This window comes from Enoplosus armatus, chromosome 17 (genome assembly GCF_043641665.1).
Source record: "Enoplosus armatus isolate fEnoArm2 chromosome 17, fEnoArm2.hap1, whole genome shotgun sequence".
Classification (NCBI taxonomy): Eukaryota; Metazoa; Chordata; class Actinopteri; order Centrarchiformes; family Enoplosidae; genus Enoplosus; species Enoplosus armatus.
This window is the reverse complement of record NC_092196.1, coordinates 19587435-19606127: the sequence shown is the minus strand read 5'-3', so window position 1 is coordinate 19606127 and position 18693 is coordinate 19587435. Positions and strand designations below refer to the sequence as shown.

At 40.5% G+C, this 18693-nt stretch overlaps 1 protein-coding gene across 1 annotated transcript; it reads left to right on the top strand.

Annotated features, from left to right (window-relative positions):
• Positions 1–4767: 4767 nt before the first annotated feature.
• LOC139300043 (myosin heavy chain, fast skeletal muscle-like) lies at positions 4768–17496 on the top strand. Its single transcript, XM_070923016.1, has 39 exons — positions 4768–4971; positions 5370–5513; positions 5618–5774; positions 6282–6309; positions 6418–6529; positions 6609–6701; positions 6868–6931; positions 7017–7115; positions 7194–7297; positions 7381–7519; positions 7602–7720; positions 8173–8322; positions 8441–8611; positions 8693–9002; positions 9154–9236; positions 9504–9591; positions 9706–9823; positions 9912–10035; positions 10152–10288; positions 10370–10625; positions 10719–10961; positions 11128–11304; positions 11386–11531; positions 11619–11709; positions 11805–12194; positions 12293–12419; positions 12504–12622; positions 12708–12904; positions 13355–13538; positions 13630–13795; positions 13879–14003; positions 14078–14386; positions 15650–15853; positions 15943–16068; positions 16151–16321; positions 16738–16842; positions 16951–17046; positions 17133–17267; positions 17473–17496. The coding sequence occupies exons 1-39, from the start codon at positions 4768–4770 to the stop codon at positions 17494–17496; spliced, it is 5835 nt and encodes a 1944-aa protein (XP_070779117.1).
• Positions 17497–18693: the final 1197 nt, after the last annotated feature.

Genomic DNA, 18693 nt, shown 5'->3' with positions numbered 1-18693 from the left:
AAATCTACACTGGTTCAAGATACCAATTGTTGCTGTGAAAAGCTTGTATCTCCAAAAAGTTTCTTCAGCTTTGTGGAAATGCATTTTGTGGCTAATCCGATGTGTTTTAAATTGTTTATTTAGCTCAAGAAGTAGAATATTATCAACACTTAGTCCTTGTATGTAAAAACAAAAGTGAAATAACCAAATAATAGACCAGATACATGGTTTTCTTTGGATCAGATCTGTGAGTTTCAACATTATTTGATCGTTGGATGACAGTAAAAATGTAATGAACTGACCTTCCAGTAAACTAAAATGTCATCTAAGCAGCTGATGTGATGCTCAATGAAGTCATGTGATCACCTTAAAGGGGCACTCCACCGGTGTTACTCACAGAGGTCATGATATGACACGGTGGTGTTCACCATCTTAGTTTAGCATGTTAGCGTGCTAGCATTCGCGTGTGTAGTCATAAACCAAAATATTGGACAAATTAAAACTCTGGTGGCGCCAGAATAAAAGTCAGAGGATCACCAAAGTCATTAGGATTCATCCTCTGGGGATCATGAATGATTGTACAAAATGTCATTACAGTCCATCCAATAGTTGTTGAGATATTTCAGTCTGGACCAAAATGGTGGACCAGTAGACACATTGCCGTCCATAGAGCCATTCCGCTAGCGTGGCTAACAATTATTAAGCTTTGCCACCATCTATATGTAAAGATAGACTGTTTGAAAAAATGTTTAAATGTTCAAAAGGTTCTTGCTCACTGTATAAACGGCATCTGGTCCCCATTCTGTGTTGTTAAGCCTGGGATCAGTCGACACAGAGCTAAGTAAACATGTTCCAGGAATAGTGTCTACACAGCAGTTATTTATGCACTGACCCGAACTAAAACCTCATTCTTAGCACAGAAAAATGCATTTAGGAAAGTCTTTTAAATGTATCTAAGCTTTATGGTAAATAAATAATATTAATAAATCTGTAATGAATTAACACCGTCACATAATCAAAAGCATCTTTAAGTCAGTCAGTGATAAAATAATAAATAATCCCAAAACTCACCAGATCTCCATTTATTTAGTAAAATAAGTTAATTATTTAATCAATAAAAGAAAGGAAATACAGACAGTGACATTGTTAAAAAAACGATCACAGTTTTTATTGTAAAAGGCTTAAAATAATCTTTAATTTGCAGTATTTCTTCCTCATTAGTCCGTTACAAAAATAACTCCCTAATTGTCTTGTCTTGTTGCATGCAATAAAAATATATCACCAAAAGATGGAGACACTTTGCCCTGTTCAACTTTATTCCTTACGCTTTGTTTAGTCTCTTGAACCAATAAAATCCAAAGAATCTGAAGTTTGTTTCCCACGACAAAAAACGAAAAGCAGATGTTTGAGTTTGCGCAGCTGTTTCAGAAACTGAAATCTGATAAGATTGACAACAAAATATAGAGTTGCTTACCAGAAGGGTTAAGTTATATTAGTTAGTAATACGAATACAGACACAACCAGTCAAAATCGATCAAATGAGGAAAAATAAATGTATTAAACCAGCATCGTTACACCCAGATGCACCTCCCACACTGTTGATTTTAACTAAAAATAACAATGAAAATCAGCTCATTAACACTGCAGTAACACACCCATTCAACTGGAAAAATCACATTAGCATCGGCTCACAGCTACAGCTGAACACCAAGAGATCAGATAAAACCCTGAATAACAGACCTGACATATGGGCATTGTAGAAAAGCCTGTGAGTTAAAATAGACCACTTCAAAATCCACCTTTTTCACTCCTGTCAGCGGTGCAGTGATCAGCAGCAGCTGGTATGTTCATGACATTTGTAGAAATCCCTGTGAAGCAGGGTTAGAGTTACTGTGGTGCATGTGTGACTTTCAGCAGAGGAGGGTTACGCACAAGTGCTGGAGGTAACCTCCAAGTGACGAGAAAGTACAAAGAGGAGGACGGGTGACAGGCCGGGACCAACAGTCCACCGCCTCGTCAATACTTTCACTCAGTCTGTGGTGTTACACACAGAACAAGTATAAGTACACAAACAGAGGACGCTCAGAAGGTAGAATGATGCTCCGACATCTTAATATCTCTGCAGCCTCTGACTCTGATGGAATTCATGTAGTTAAGATACCTATATATCTATTTATAAGATAAATTTATTAAACTAGCTCATTAGTTCAAATGGACAAGAGAGCTGAAGAAGAAACAAGAACATATGTTGTGTGTAGATGTGTTTTCCCTGTGCCCTTTAGATTTAGTATTATCTAAATGTTTTTTTATGTTTTATGTATGGTCTGTGAAATTATTAATAATCAGCTAAAAAGGCATAAAATTGAGGTTTTACAACTTATATCTGTTCTTCTACATATCCGTGTGTAAAGGATTAAATGTCGATTTATTGGCTGAGAAAATGGTCCCACTTCTTACGTTAAGTAAACCATTAACCATTAAGGATTTTAAGCTTTGGTTTCATTGCTCAGAGCCTATAAACATACACTTTCTGCCTCACTGGTTGACATTAAGAGATGATGTGAAGCATTTTCAAGACGACAAGCTGCTGTTCACACTTGCTTCCACACACTACTCCCCCTAATATGATGAGAGCTCAAGTTACAGACAACTCTCCCATGCTTATTCTAAATGTGGTACAAAGTGGTCGTCATGTGTTGCTACCCGCTTGCGATGTTCACACAGTACAGCACACACCGGACGCCGTTATGTGTTAACTTGTAAACAAGGCAGACAAAGCAGACAACTTCCCTCAAGGTGGCCGGCTATCGCTAACCTTGGCATGAGATATGTTGCAGACGAATGAATAACAATAACACCATTTGAATTCAAAAGCAGCAGATATGTATTTGTAGTAAATTAATGCCACCACGATTTAGTCTTTGTCCAAAAACATTAAAATATATTCTCATTAATGTTAAGTTCAGTGTCTCTTTACGTAACTGTTTCTTCATCTGCCTCTTTAATTGGTGGTGTGCCACAGGGCTCGATTCTGGGCACATTTGTGTTCTCTGCGTAAAAGTCTCAACTAACCTGCACATTTTTGTTATCTAATTGTTATGCTGATGATGCGCCACGATTTCTCTAATTTAATTCCCATGACTCTATGAAGCTAGAAGCAATTATTGTTTGAGCAGTAAAACAATAGATAGAAGTGGATTCATTTGCAGAACAGGTTCAAGTTTTCTGATACTATTTGAATTGTGTTTGTAGGACAAGACTGAACGTTTTTACTGGCCACGATTCAAGATTAAAAGTGATTGTTGAATACTGAAAAGATTTGAAGACTAAAAAGATTTGAAGAATAGAATAAATGCAACTGCTCTGGGACAATTCTGAGCCTTATCTGTGTTTTCTTTATGGTACATGTTTTTGGTAAAGAAAATTAAGATATTAAATAGGCAGGTTGTGTATATGTATTACCTTATTTGTTATATTTTATAGTATTGTACACCTTATTGGGTGATATCACTGGATAACAGGGATCATGTTGATTAAGGGATTGACTCTTCTTTTGATGTAATGTATTGGTATCTGCCACTTCAGCAGCCTAACTTCCCAATTGCAACCGTTACACTTTCACAGCAGCACCAGCAGTGATTTTAAGTTATTGACTTTATTTGAGGAAGAGGAAGATAATCTGTTTTTAAATTATGATTCAGATTAAGAATGACATGTTGAGTCAGAGAGAGTTTAGACAATGATGCTGGAAGCAGAACTAGTGTAAATGTAATGTAAAATGTCCAATTTATAACGTCATGGTTCTATACATACATGAATTGTGCTAAACCTTGAGAACCTATAAGAAATAAATGTTTCATTATTATCCCTAATTAGACAGTAAAAAGTTGGACACATTGAAAATGTGCATGTGTTGTAGAGTAAAAACCTAAAAAAGGACCATTTCAATGGAATTTCCTATGAGAAACAATCTGATTTGTGAATTTGCCAAAAAGCAGAAAGTATTTCATTTTCTTGCGACACATTCCTAAAAAGTAATGTTGACATTGTACTGACATCTGTCTAGACTTTAATCCAGTTAAGCCAAGCAAGGTGCCTTGGAGGCGAATGAGCAGGTGGTCCTTGAGTCCAGGATGAACATGAAGGTCACAATGCATCATGGCCTCACTGGGTTACGTATGGTTTATATCCATAAACACACACAGTGATTACACACACGTGTTATACATTGATTAAGCAATTCACCATGCATTAAACATGAAGTGGAGTCCCACTGAACAGCAAACACAACATAAACGTTAAGTAGCTAATGACAGTTCTTGACAGTATGGAAGGCATGTAAAAATAGTGCTTGAGGATCATCACCTGCTGCTGCTGACATGTTCCTATTACCACCAGAAGATCCTGTGCCATATTTAAGAGTTGAGCAGAGATCGATAATGCGACTTGATTGACATTTGAATGGAGTGACATTGCCAAGTTTGGAGCGTCCGGTTTGCTTCAGCAGCACATTCATCTTGATAAAAGGAGCCTCAACCCCCCGCTGGTGTTCACTTAGAGGTCTGCCATTCACTGACCATTGGTGAGCATCTGTCAACGTTGGTGGATCTGCACTGGTTGTCTTCTCTTTTTTGTGTGTTTGACCTGTAGCACTACTGGGGTGTGTAAACCCGGTAAGTAAGATACAAAAGTATGAATCATTTGATTACAAATCTTTTTTACATTTTTTGATTAATTGCACTTAAGTGTGCCTTACTTTCTTGCTTTTTTATCTTCAGATATTTTATCATGAGCAGTGACGCCGAGATGGCCCATTATGGGCCGGCGGCCATCTTTCTCCGCAAACCTGAGAAGGAGAGAGTCGAGGCTCAGAACCGACCGTTTGACGCCAGAACAGCCTGCTTTGTGCCCGATGCCAAGGAGCTGTACATTAAAGGAGTCATCCAGAAGAGAGACGGTGGTCAAGTCACTGTGAAGACTGAAGCTGATGAGGTAAATGTTTCTGTATACAGCAGCAGTGATTTATCCCTGCATACTTCATATCACTGAATTACCACACAGAAATAATGTATCATTCAAAACAAATCATATCAGGTGGAAAAAATACACATTAAATAACATTATAACACTGTAGCATGCTTTAAAACTGGTTAGTGTAATGTAAAGAATACATGATTTGTGATGAATGGGCTATTACATGCAAAAACATGGTATGTGTATTTAAAATCTCAGCTGGTTTGGTGCTTTACTTGTTTAAAGAAACCCACATTTTATACATTTTTAAATGTTATATTCTAGTTTGATTTCAGCTTTCTTTTCTTGTTGCTGACACCTGATAGTTCTGCAGCAGGTAATGTCATCCTCTCTTCTCCTCTCTCTTTATTTTCCAGACTGTAACAGTCAAGGAGGAAGACTGCCATCCTATGAATCCCCCAAAGTACGACAAGATTGAGGACATGGCCATGATGACCCACCTCAATGAGCCGTCTGTGCTGTTTAACCTCAAAGATCGTTATGCAGCGTGGATGATTTATGTGAGCAATGAGAGGGACAATTTCATGTCTTTATGTGTCTGAGTGGCTCTTACCTCACATACTGTATATACATATATATATATACTGTGTATTCTCACCTGCAGACCTACTCTGGGCTCTTCTGTGCCACTGTAAACCCATACAAGTGGCTGCCGGTGTACGACCCTCAGGTCGTGGCGGCCTACAGAGGGAAAAAGCGCATGGAGGCCCCGCCACATATTTTCTCCGTCTCTGATAATGCATATCAAAATATGCTTACAGGTAAGAAAGAGCAAAGAGTGTCTGAGCCTCTAAGAGAATTACAGAGACTTGAATGACACTGAAGACTTTGTTTAAACGAGGGCAGATGTTGACTCTCAATATCAGATACAGTGGTGGAGGAAGTATTCAGATCCTTTACTTAAGTAAAAGAGCTAATACTCGTTTTTGGACTGCAACTAATTACTTATTAACCTGCTGATTATATTCTCTATTAATCAATTGATTGTTTGGTTTGTAAAAATTCAGAAAATAATGCGAAATGCTGTCACAATTACCCAAAGTGACACCTTCACAATGCTTGTTTAGTCCAAACCTCAAAATGATTTCACTAAATTAAAGTGATGAAAACAATTAAAAGGAAAAGCAGCAGATCTTAACCCAACTGCTCATAATATAACTGAGTTTTTCAGGCTTTTAAGCAACTTTGTCACTTTAACTAAACTAATGCATCACTTCATTGAGACAAAACAGTCGCTGAAGCGTGTTCGTATTTCTTTTTACCGACAGATCGTGAGAACCAGTCTGTCCTGATTACGTGAGTCGTTTGTTATTAGTAAAAATGATGCCTCATAATTCAGTCAATAACAAATGCACAGTATGATTTTGTGGTTGTCTTCAGGTCTCTTTTTCTCTGTGTTCGCAGTGGAGAATCTGGTGCAGGGAAGACCGTCAACACCAAACGTGTCATCCAGTACTTCGCGACAATCGCGGTGGCTGGTGGCGACAAGAAAGAGCACTCGTCTGGAAAAATTCAGGTAATCCCTCAACAAGATACTGACAAAAACAAAAAAAGAACCACAATGGGATTCTGATGAAGATGGCTGTGTTTTCCAGGGGACGCTGGAAGATCAAATCATTTCAGCGAACCCTTTGCTGGAAGCTTTTGGGAATGCCAAAACTGTGAGGAATGACAACTCCTCACGATTTGTAAGTACAAGCTCTCAAATGAGATCGCTGAACAAGACACAGTTGCTTTATTTAATAGACCACAAAATGATCCAAGAACTGTAACCCTGTCTTTAAAGTTTTCATAATAAACTTTCATGTTCTCTTGTGCAATTTGCCCAGTTTCACAGAAGATTTTATATTTCAGGGTAAATTCATCAGAATTCACTTTGGAACCACAGGAAAACTGGCTTCTGCTGATATTGAAACCTGTACGTTTGTTTTTCCACATCAATAATGTTCATAATATGTATATTTACAATTGAAAATCACTATTTGATATACAATTCAATGTAGATTTGCTGGAGAAGTCGAGAGTGACATTCCAGTTGACTGAAGAGAGGAGCTACCACATCTTCTATCAGATAATGACTGGCCACAAACCAGAGCTTATAGGTATGGTGAGGACATTAAGTCTTGCATTTTGAAGAATAAATTAAGAAAATAAGTCATTATTTTTGTTTCTCTCTTCAGAAATGCTTCTCATAACAACAAACCCATATGACTTCCCCATGATAAGTCAGGGGCAGATCTCTGTGGCCAGCATCGACGACAAGGAGGAGCTGGTGGCCACAGATGTGAGCTGTCTCCTGTCCATCACTTCCAGTGGCATACACGTGCATTTCATCGGCTTCTACTAACGCTGAATTTAAATTGACAGACTGCCACTGATGTCTTGGGCTTCACCTACGAAGAAAAAGTCTCCATCTACAAGCTGACAGGAGCTGTGATGCATTATGGGAACATGAAGTTCAAGCAGAAGCAGCGGGAGGAGCAGGCGGAGCCCGATGGCACTGAGGGTGAGACTTCTCATTTTAGTCTTTGTGTTATCAGTGAAGACATGCACAAGATGTTAACAAATATTTCATGTTAATCTCTCAGTGGCAGACAAAGTCGCTTTCCTCATGGGTCTGAACTCTGCTGACTTGTTGAAAGGCCTTTGTTACCCCAGAGTGAAAGTGGGGAATGAATATGTCACCAAGGGCCAGACTGTCCCCCAGGTACAGTGACAGCTTCAAGATTTAACAAGTGATGATGCATGATTAGGTGTACTAACATATGAAAGTAATGCACCTTGTTGTGCTTTATTGCATTTACAGCATATCATGTTATCAGTTACCAAAGGATATTTTGGATCTGGCCTGTGTTTTTTCCAACCAGAGCTTTGGCGGGACTAAGAATATCGACGTCATCTTCCTGCGTAGCTTGCTAGCTACCGAGCTAAATCCGTGAAAATGGCTAAAATAGGATGACAAGCGTGGATGAGATTGACGATTGATGAGTCTTAACCTCTAAAATGTTTTCCATTAACTGCTCTCAGCAATCTCTTACACAGTCAAGGTCGACTGAATATGAGGTCGGTGGGATGGATACGTCACTCGCTGCTGATTGGTTAGGGCAACAAATAACCCCAAATGTAGTGGTTCATGTATTTTCAAAATCTCCTGATCAGGTTACCAATGCAGTTGGTGCTCTGGCCAAGTCTGTGTATGAGAAGATGTTCTTATGGATGGTTATACGAATCAATGAGATGTTGGACACAAAGCAACCAAGGCAGTTCTTCATTGGAGTGTTGGACATCGCTGGGTTTGAAATATTTGATGTGAGTTTGGACTCCCAAGTTCATTTTGATCAGTCAGTGGTGATGATTTCCAGCAGTCATGCTTGTCTCTCAGTTTTATGTTAATATGTCTTAAGTTATTGGTTCATTCTTGTCACAGTTCAACAGCATGGAGCAACTCTGTATTAATTTCACCAACGAGAAGCTGCAGCAGTTCTTCAACCACCACATGTTTGTACTGGAGCAAGAAGAATACAAGAAAGAGGGAATTGACTGGGAGTTCATTGACTTTGGTATGGACTTGGCAGCCTGCATTGAGCTAATTGAAAAGGTAGGATCAATCTACTGCACATCAGTATTTTACCTCATTTTAGGCACCATGTATAATGTAAGTCCGTGATACATTCAACAGCCAATGGGCATCTTCTCCATCCTTGAAGAGGAGTGTATGTTCCCCAAGGCCTCAGACACTTCTTTTAAGAACAAACTCTACGACCAGCATCTTGGAAAGAATAATGCTTTTCAAAAGCCAAAGGTTGTCAAAGGCAAGCCTGAGGCTCACTTCTCCTTGGTGCATTATGCCGGTACTGTGGACTACAACATCAGCGGCTGGCTGGAGAAGAACAAAGACCCTCTGAATGAGTCGGTGGTGCAGCTTTACCAGAAGTCACCAATGAAATTGCTGTCTTTCTTGTATGCTTCATTTTCTGGTGCTGAAGCAGGTACAACTTCTGCAAAGTTTTATAATAATTAACTTACTGAGGCCCTTAATACAGAGATGAATGTTTTATCTAAAGACCCCCTAAACACCTACCAGGCTTCATACCTTGGCAAATGTCAAGTAATAATTCTGTTTCTTCTTTGTAGAATCAGGTGGGGATGCTGGAGGCAAAGGTGGAAAAAAAGGAGGAAAGAAGAAGGGTGGCTCATTTCAGACGGTGTCTGCTGTTTTCAGGGTACAGAAGTGATAATCCATTAGATATGACTTTCTTGCCCTGCATTGATCCCCAAAGATGGTGCCTCCACACAATTCAGCTCTGCTTCCAATAAGTTCCATCCATCATCAACTAGTAACTGTTGGTTGGATTGTTGAATTTAAGGAGGCAGGACTTGTGGCAGTGCTGCCTCGGAGGCTCAAATCAGAAGCCAAGACGAGAAGCAAAGCCTTTTCTTCTCAGTGTTTGACGTTCCAAAAAGTAATAATGGCAATTGATCTCCTGCAGGAAAATCTCGGAAAACTAATGACCAACTTGAGGAGCACCCACCCTCACTTTGTGCGTTGCCTGATTCCAAATGAGATTAAAACACCAGGTACCATTTTACAAGAAAAACAGCACTTGTTGGTGCAATTGAATACAAAAAACATGATGTTAGAATATACTCCTAGTGTCTGCTGCCAGTCACTTCATGTTGACTTCACTGTAGGTATCATGGACAATCACTTGGTCATTCACCAGCTGCGCTGTAACGGTGTGCTGGAGGGTATCAGGATCTGTAGGAAGGGATTCCCCAGCAGGATCCTTTATGCTGACTTCAAGCAGAGGTCAGTATTTATTCCTACCTGAAAGAACTACACAAAGGTAACTAATGCTTGTTCCAGTTTGTGATCATCTTCATTCTAATTTGAACAGATACAGAATCCTAAATGCCAGTGCCATCCCTGAGGGACAGTTCATCGATGGAAAGAAAGCTTCTGAGAAGCTTCTTGGTTCGATTGACCTTGACCACACACAGTACAGATTCGGGTCTACAAAGGTATGTGTCCCAATGCCTCATTGGGTGACAGCTTTAGGAACCTCTATAGACTTTAAGCAACGAATTGATTAATTTTAATGGACTGGATGCAGCATTACTAAACCATATTGTTGCAGGTCTTCTTCAAAGCTGGCTTACTTGGCACTCTGGAGGAGCTGCGAGATGAAAAACTAGCTTCTCTCGTGACCCAGACTCAAGCACTTTGTCGTGGTTATCTCATGAGAAAAGAATTCTCCAATTTAATTGCACAAAAGTAAGATCAGCACCAAAAGTTCCTCTTCAATGATATAAATTAAACCAATACCACACAAAACTGTTGCTGTATATCTTACAGAGATTGTGTCTGGATTCTGCAATATAACTTGCGCTCGTTCATGAACGTGAAACACTGGCCGTGGATGAAGCTGTTCTTTAAAATAAAGCCACTTCTAAAGAGTGCAGAGACCGAAAAGGAGATGGCGACCATGAAAGAGGACTTCGTCAAATGTAAGGAGGATCTAGCAAAGTCAGAGTCCAAGAGAAAGGAGCTTGAAGAGAAAATGGTTTCTCTTTTACAAGAGCAAAATAATCTCCTCCTGCAAGTACAAGCTGTGAGTATCGTAGCAAATATGAGCCACTGATCTCAGTCCAATCACTGTCCAAACGATCATACGTTGGTGTTGTTCTCTATGTGCATTTCTTAGGACTCCGAAAATCTTTGCGATGCTGAGGAAAAATGTGAAGGCTTGATCAAGAGCAAAATCCAGCTTGAGGCCAAACTCAAAGAGGTGACCGAGAGACTGGAGGACGAGGAGGAAATGTCCGCTGAGTTGACCGCCAAGAAGCGGAAGCTCGAAGACGAATGCTCTGAGCTTAAAAAAGATATTGATGACCTGGAGATAACCCTGGCTAAAGTGGAGAAGGAGAAACATGCCACAGAAAACAAGGTTTGTAATGTTGCCCGGACTGTTTGGTTGGTACTTCCGTGCATCTCCTACTTAATGTTTTTGGTCCATGTTTGGTTGACCCTGAAGAAACATTTTTCTTTTTCCAATAATTGGTTGCCAAATTTTTTTTGCTGATATTGGTGTGTATTCGTACTACCTATTGCAGGTTAAAAACCTAATGGAGGAGCTGGCTGGTCAGGATGAAAACATTGGTAAGCTGACCAAAGAAAAGAGAGCCCTTCAAGAGGCTCACCAACAAGCACTGGATGATCTTCAAGCTGAGGAAGACAAAGTCAACTCACTGACCAAAGCCAAGTCTAAGCTTGAACAGCAAGTGGATGATGTGAGTTGCTGTAGACAAAATTACATTCAAACACTGGTGTTACTTGACATCTTAATTAACGTTGTGCAATTTTCTTTCAAGCTTGAGGGTTCACTGGAGCAAGAAAAGAAGATCCGCATGGACCTGGAAAGAGCCAAAAGGAAGCTCGAGGGGGATCTGAAACTTACGCAAGAATCCCTGATGGACCTCGAAAATGACAAGCAGCAATCTGAGGAAAAGATTAAGAAGTAAGCTCATGCAGTGATCATGTACAGTATGTGTGAAGAAAATGAATCCTGGCTTTTAACTGACATCTGATATCTTCTTCCTCGCAGAAAAGAATTTGAAAACAACGAGCTGCTCAGCAACATTGTAGACGAGCAAACAATTAATAACCAGCTTCAAAAGAAGATGAAGGAGCTCCATGTAATGAGACTGAGATTAAAGTCATACATCAATCAGACTGATAACGACCGATTGTCCCCTCATAATGGTATGTATACTGTATTTTTTGTTTCAAGGCTCGTATTGAAGAACTAGAGGAAGAAGTCGAGGCTGAACGAGCTGTCCGGGCAAAGGTGGAAAAGCAGAGGTCGGACCTCTCCAGGGAGATCGAGGAGATCAGCGAGAGGCTGGAAGAGGCCGGAGGAGCCACTGCCGCTCAGATCGAGATGAACAAGAAGCGCGAAGCTGAGTTCCTCAAACTGCGGCGTGACCTGGAGGAGTCCACGCTGCACCACGAGGCCACGACCGCCGCGCTGCGGAAGAAGCAGGCGGACAGCATGGCTGAGCTGGGAGAACAGATCGACAACCTCCAGAGAATCAAACAGAAAATGGAAAAGGAAAAGAGTGAAATGAACATGGAGATTGATGATTTGGCCATTAATATGGAAACAGTTGCTAAAGCCAAGGTAAGATTTTTAAATCTGGAATATGCTATTAGGACAAGGGAATGCAGGACTCACTTAACTGGATGAACTTGTGTGTCCCCTTTATGTATTTTAATCAGGTGAACCTGGAGAAGACGTGTCGCTCACTTGAAGATCAGCTCATGGAGCTAAAGACCAAGAATGATGAAAACATGCGGCAGATGTCTGATCTAACCAATCAGAGGGCCCGTTTTCAAACTGAGAATGGTAATTATGTTCCTACTTTTATTGAAAATTCATAAAGAGCTTTTTTTAATTGAAGTATATTCTCTCTTGTTTGGCTCATGGTAGCTGAATTTTCCCGACAAATGGAAGAGAGAGAGAGTCTCATTTCCCAGCTGACGAGAGGAAAACAGGGATTCACAACAAAAATTGACGAGTTAAGAAGAATGATGGAGGAGGAAACAAAGGTAAACAAAGGTTTGCAAACACTCACACTTTATCCATTGTACTATTTTCTCATGAGGTTTTTTTATTGGTGTCCTTCCTCAATAGGCTAAGAACGCCTTGGCTCACAGTTTACAGTCGGCCCGTCATGACTGTGATCTCATTCGTGAGCAGTATGAGGAGGAGCAGGAGGCCAAAGCCGAGCTGCAGCGCAGTTTGTCAAAAGCAAACACTGAGGTGGCTCTGTGGAGGAACAAATATGAGACTGATGCCATCCAACGGACAGAGGAGCTGGAGGAAGCAAAGTAATTATACACGAAGATTAGATCAATAGATCAGGCTAAATATTAGACGTCAAACAGTCATGTGGACAGCTTCTAATATGACACAGAGTGAAAGAGTGCACGTTATATGTCTTCATTTATTTTGATGAATATTACATTGGAAAAAAAATTCAGTATATCCTACAGAGTCTTGTAGTCAACACACAGCCACATACAGACATAGACAAGCATTCAGTTCAACATGTACTGTATGAAGGATAAAGTGCCCAATAATAATTGAACTAAAATATATAGATAGAATAAACAATAGAACTTTATCTATATTACATTGTTATTTCCAGCAAACCTCCAAGGGAATTATTTGGAAATTACAGACCTTCCAAAAACATTTCTAGCTGTCATATCAGTTGTATTTTAATACGGACTTTATTTGCAGTCCCTTATAAAATGGCATATTTCACACTTACACAGGAAAAAGCTCGCTCAGCGTCTCCAAGAGGCTGAAGAACAAATCGAAGCAGTGAATTCGAAGTGTGCCTCACTGGAGAAAACTAAACAGCGACTTCAAAATGAGATTGAAGATCTCATGGTTGATGTGGAAAGGTCCAACAGCTTAGCTGCCACCCTCGACAAGAAGCAGAGGAACTTTGACAAGGTATTTTCTTTGGCAATGAATGCTTAATACCACACAAATGTCCTTATATCACATCCTTAATTATCACTAGCTAACGTTTCAATGAATTCAGATTCTAGTTGAGTGGAAGCAGAAGTACGAGGAGTCTCAGGCAGAGCTTGAAAGCTCTCAGAAAGAATCTCGATCTCTGAGCACTGAGCTTTTCAAACTGAAAAACTCCCACGAAGAAGCCCTGGATCATCTGGAGACGATGAAAAGGGAAAATAAAAACCTGCAACGTAAGTGATATGTTATTAAAAAAAAAAAACAGTTTGTGAGAAACATTTTGAATAAATTATTTCAAAACCTCTCTGTCAAACAGAGGAGATCTCAGACCTGACAGAACAACTTGGGGAGAGCAGGAAGACGAATAATGAACTGGAGAAATTCAAGAAGCAGGTGGAGACACAAAAATACGACATGCAAACCGCGCTGGAAGAATCTGAGGTATAACTGATAACAAACATATCCAGTAAAAGCAACATGCAGCAGTGGTTTGAGTAACCACTGATATTTTTAAGGCCACCCTGGAACAAGAGGAGTCGAAGATCCTGCGTGCACAGATGGAGCTGAACCAGATGAAGGCCGAAGTTGACAGAAAAGTGGCGGAGAGAGATGAAGAGATCGACCAGCTGAAGAGGAACAACCAGAGAGTGATGGAGTCGATGCAGGCCACTCTGGACGCTGAGGTCCGGAGCAGGAACGACGCCCTGAGAGTGAAGAAAAAGATGGAGGGGGACCTCAACGAGATGGAGATCCAGCTGAGCCATGCTAACAGGCAGGCGGCCGAGTCCCAGAAACAACTGAGGAACATTCAGGGGCAACTCAAGGTACAACAAGATAGAGATGCATTAAAGCGAGACTGTTGAAAGAGGAAATGACACATTCTTCCTTTTGCAAAGTTAAATTCATAAGCCAAAAATGGCACCATTGCTCATTTCAATACACTCAGGAGTTTTGCTGCTGCAGCCTTGTTTGGTTGGCTATGACCAGCAGCTTATGGTGGCTGATTTTAGCTCATGTTAGAAAATTGACTGACTTTACAACTCCTCTGTACTTGTGCTGGTGTTACCTTATGTTTTAGTATATGCCATTATCTCATAATTGCCAGTTCTGGCCCCTGTAGCTGGGAGACTCTTAATGGACACCTACAACCTGCAAGGCGAGGTGTACATGACCGATGGGGGTAGCCAGGCTAGTACCACTGCTGGTGAGCTAATCTGTTAGCATGCTGGCTCACCACTGTTGGCTGTACAAGAGTCTACAGCCATGCCAGCAGCTCTGTGAGGCTGAAATAAGGCACAGCAGTGCTTTGAGCTAAATGCTAATGTCAGCATGCTAAAATGCTTGTAAAATCGATGCTAACATGCTGGTGCCAACTGACCGACCAACAGACATTGCCATCCCTAGAGCCACCTTGCTAGCATGGCTAAAATTCACCAACAGTACAGCAAAAATAAAACCTTAAGACCCGACTAGCGGCCTCTACAGGCTGAAAAGTTAACTTAACACGTACATTTTAAAGTGTTGGACCGAACAAACAATATATTAATGATGTTGCTATTCTTAAAGCCTTACAAGTGGTGGGGTAAAATCAAATGGGTTCATCCTCTGGGTAATATGAATGTGTGCACCAAACTTCATGGTAGTCTGTCCAGTAGATTTTGATATTTCTTGTGTAAAAGTTGAATTTTTGGCCTCATGATGACGCTAAAGGAAAGATCAGGGGATGACCAAAATCACTGGGAATCATCTTCTGGGGATCATGAATATCCACAACAAATTCCATAGATATCCTGGTGGTAATTTTTGCTTATCATGGACTAAAAGTGTGGTCCAAGGGAGTCTTTGGTCTAATGGTACCACGAGAGAAGTCAGCGGGTCACCAGAGTATCTACAAATCAGGGAGACTACGAATATCTGTGCTATATTTCATTCCAATCTGGCCTGTAGTTATCTTGTGCTTGACCAAAGTGTTGGACGGACAGACTGACGGTCCAAAAGGCTTACACCGCTAACCTAAGGCCACATCATTAGCGGGGCTGAAAACGTCAAAACCATATCAGCTTATCAATCAATAAATGCATTTTTAGGACGCCCAAATTCACCTGGATGACTCTACGAGAGGGCAGGATGATATGAAGGAGCAGGTAGCCATGTTGGAGCGTAGAGCCGCCTTGATGCAGGCTGAGGTTGAAGAGCTTCGAGCTGTAGCGGAGCAGACCGAGCGGAGCCGCAAAATGGCCGAGCAGGAACTGGTTGATGTCAGCGAGCGCGCAGGACTTCTACATTCTCAGGTTGGTTGTTTACCAGTATCGACTTATCGAAACAAACCCTTTTCATTTGCAGGATTCACTAAGAGCCACATCTGTCTTATCTTTGGCAGAACACCAGTCTTCTAAACACCAGAAAGAAGCTTGAGGCGGATATAACTCAACTTCACACTGAGATAGAGGAAGCCGTTCAGGAGGCCAGGAATGCCGAGGAGAAGGCCAAGAAAGCCATTACTGATGTAAGGGGCTCTTACTCTTACTTTGGTTAACACAGACTTAATGGAATTTGAAAAACCAATACTCCTGTTACGGCACCTCTAGGCTGCCATGATGGCTGAAGAGCTGAGGAAGGAGCAGGACACCAGCGCTCACCTGGAGAGGATGAAGAAGAACCTGGAGGTCACAGTGAAAGACCTGCAGCACCGATTAGATGAGGCTGAAAACTTAGCCTTGAAGGGCGGAAAGAAACAGCTTCAGAAACTGGAGGCTAGGGTATGTACAGTATACTGTACCACATTACAGGGATTAACGGCGAGTCCAAAAGGCCCCGTCTACAAGAATTTGGTAACCAATCATTGGAAAATGGCATTGCATATAAAAAAACAATTGAGCAGCTTATTTTCTCACTTATCCGTATGTGTTATGTAACAAATATGGCTACATGGTGGTAGTAGGATCCAAAAACGATTCAATTTAACAACTAAAGTAGATGTTAATATACATGTGGCACAAACTGCTGCAGTACCACATCTGGAACCTATTGCAGAATACTGTATAATCTTAGCTGTCCATAAAGGTGACAATAAGCAGTTCAACAAAAGTCCTAAAAATCCTAGAGACTCGTAAACTTGTAACATTAACATGCTTAAAATGATAGAAACGATCCTGAATTGTGCTCTGGTGCGCAGGTCCGTGAGCTGGAAAGTGAGCTTGAAGCTGAGCAGAAACGCTCCACGGACGCCATCAAAGGAGTCCGTAAATACGAGAGGAAAGTCAAAGAGCTAACCTATCAGGTGCAGCTGCGACAGCTTCATTCATTAAACCTACAAGCATAATGTTGTAAAACTGATAAAACAATGAAAGACAGAATCCAGCAGTTTATCCATCTTTACTTCTTTCAGTCTGAGGAAGACAAGAAAAACAACATCCGCCTGCAGGATCTGGTGGACAAACTCCAGAACAAAATGAAGGCCTACAAACGACACGCCGAAGAAGCTGTGAGTGAATCACAATCAGCAGAAATCTATTCAGTGATCCAGTCACGTGTCACATCACCGATACGTTCGACATGGTTCATTTCCAGGAGGAGCAGTCTAACGTGCAGATGGCCCGATTCAGGAAGGCTCAGCATGAGCTGGAGGAGGCCGAAGAGAGAGCTGATGTGGCCGAATCTCTGGCCAACAAGATGAGAGCCAAGAGCCGCGAAGTAGGGACGAAGGTACCGAGTCTTTTATTTGTTCAGTAAACACTAAACCTGACTAAACCTTAGCTGTTGCTTTGAATGAGATTGTTGAAAAATTCCAACACTTGTAAATAATCCATAAATATACAAATATCCTCAACTGTGTGAAAAGTATTTGTCTTTTGGGTCAAAACTGATGTTAGAAATGAAAAATAATATATTATTTACACTGTTTCTGCAGGCACAAGAAGGACAGGGCGAGTAGCTGAGTGTTGGACCTGAACATCTGTGGATACGAATGTGCATGACAGAAGTGTTTGACAGCAAATTATACGAACTATAGTAGTTCATAGTTTACCATATGATACGCTATTAATATCATGGCCCGTTACCTCATGTCAGTAAATGTATTATATATTTTAAACAAATAAGCAATCATCCGTCAGATAAGCAAACATTCATATATATCTAATGAAATAATAAATCCAGTAGTGATGAAGAGGATGTTTTTGACAACATAAACTGTAGCTACAATATTTATGTCTCCAAATAATGAAACTACATTAAATCTAAACGGTAAAATAATAATGTGATTTTAATTGGAGCATAAATAAAAATAACAACCGTCCAATTATTCTGCAAGACTACTTCTACCTCCACTTCTAGTTGTTGTATACAGCATTTATTATGTGTAGGTGTTAGCAAGACTGGTTTAGAAAGTGTGCAACTGCCTGAGGGCCCCAGAGCCTCAGGGGCCACAAAAGGGCCCAGGATCACTGTGTTTGGCTGAAGTAACCTGATTAATTGGATTAACTGAATATTTAATATTATCCTAGTTCAACATTTATTTAGCTGCTTCGGGGTTTAATTTCTTGTCTCTTTGCTGTTGATTTTAGTTTTGCAACAGTAATAAATGTTTGTAAAGTTAAAGTTCATTTTGTCCTGTTTGCTTGATCTTATTTCACTCACTGAACAGCTTCCCTTCTATATACAGCAATAAACAGATAGACAATAGACAGAAATAAAAATAATAATAATGTCAATAAATCAAGGAGTGGGATTTTTTGTAATTTTATTTAAATCAAGGCAACATACATCCACTACCTCAAACAATCCCTGGTGCTAATCATCATTGCGCACCACTTCAGATTTAAAGCCACTCTGTGTAGAATCTCTCCAGTGGGAGTATTAAAAAAGACACTAACCCATTTTCAATTTGTGCATAAAAAAGGTATTTTACACTTGGCTGAGGTTGAAGAGTTGGTGGATTGATAAAAACAAAAGGCGACAAAGTGAATAAATCATGACGTACATGAAGCATGTGATGTGAAGAGACTGGAAGCGTCCTCACATTAATACATGAAACAAACATGAATCTCATATTTCCATCATTTGAGGTTTGACCCGAGCTCTTTTGATAACGTCGTCTGGCTGTGTTTAGTGGAGATTTGCATTTTCTTTT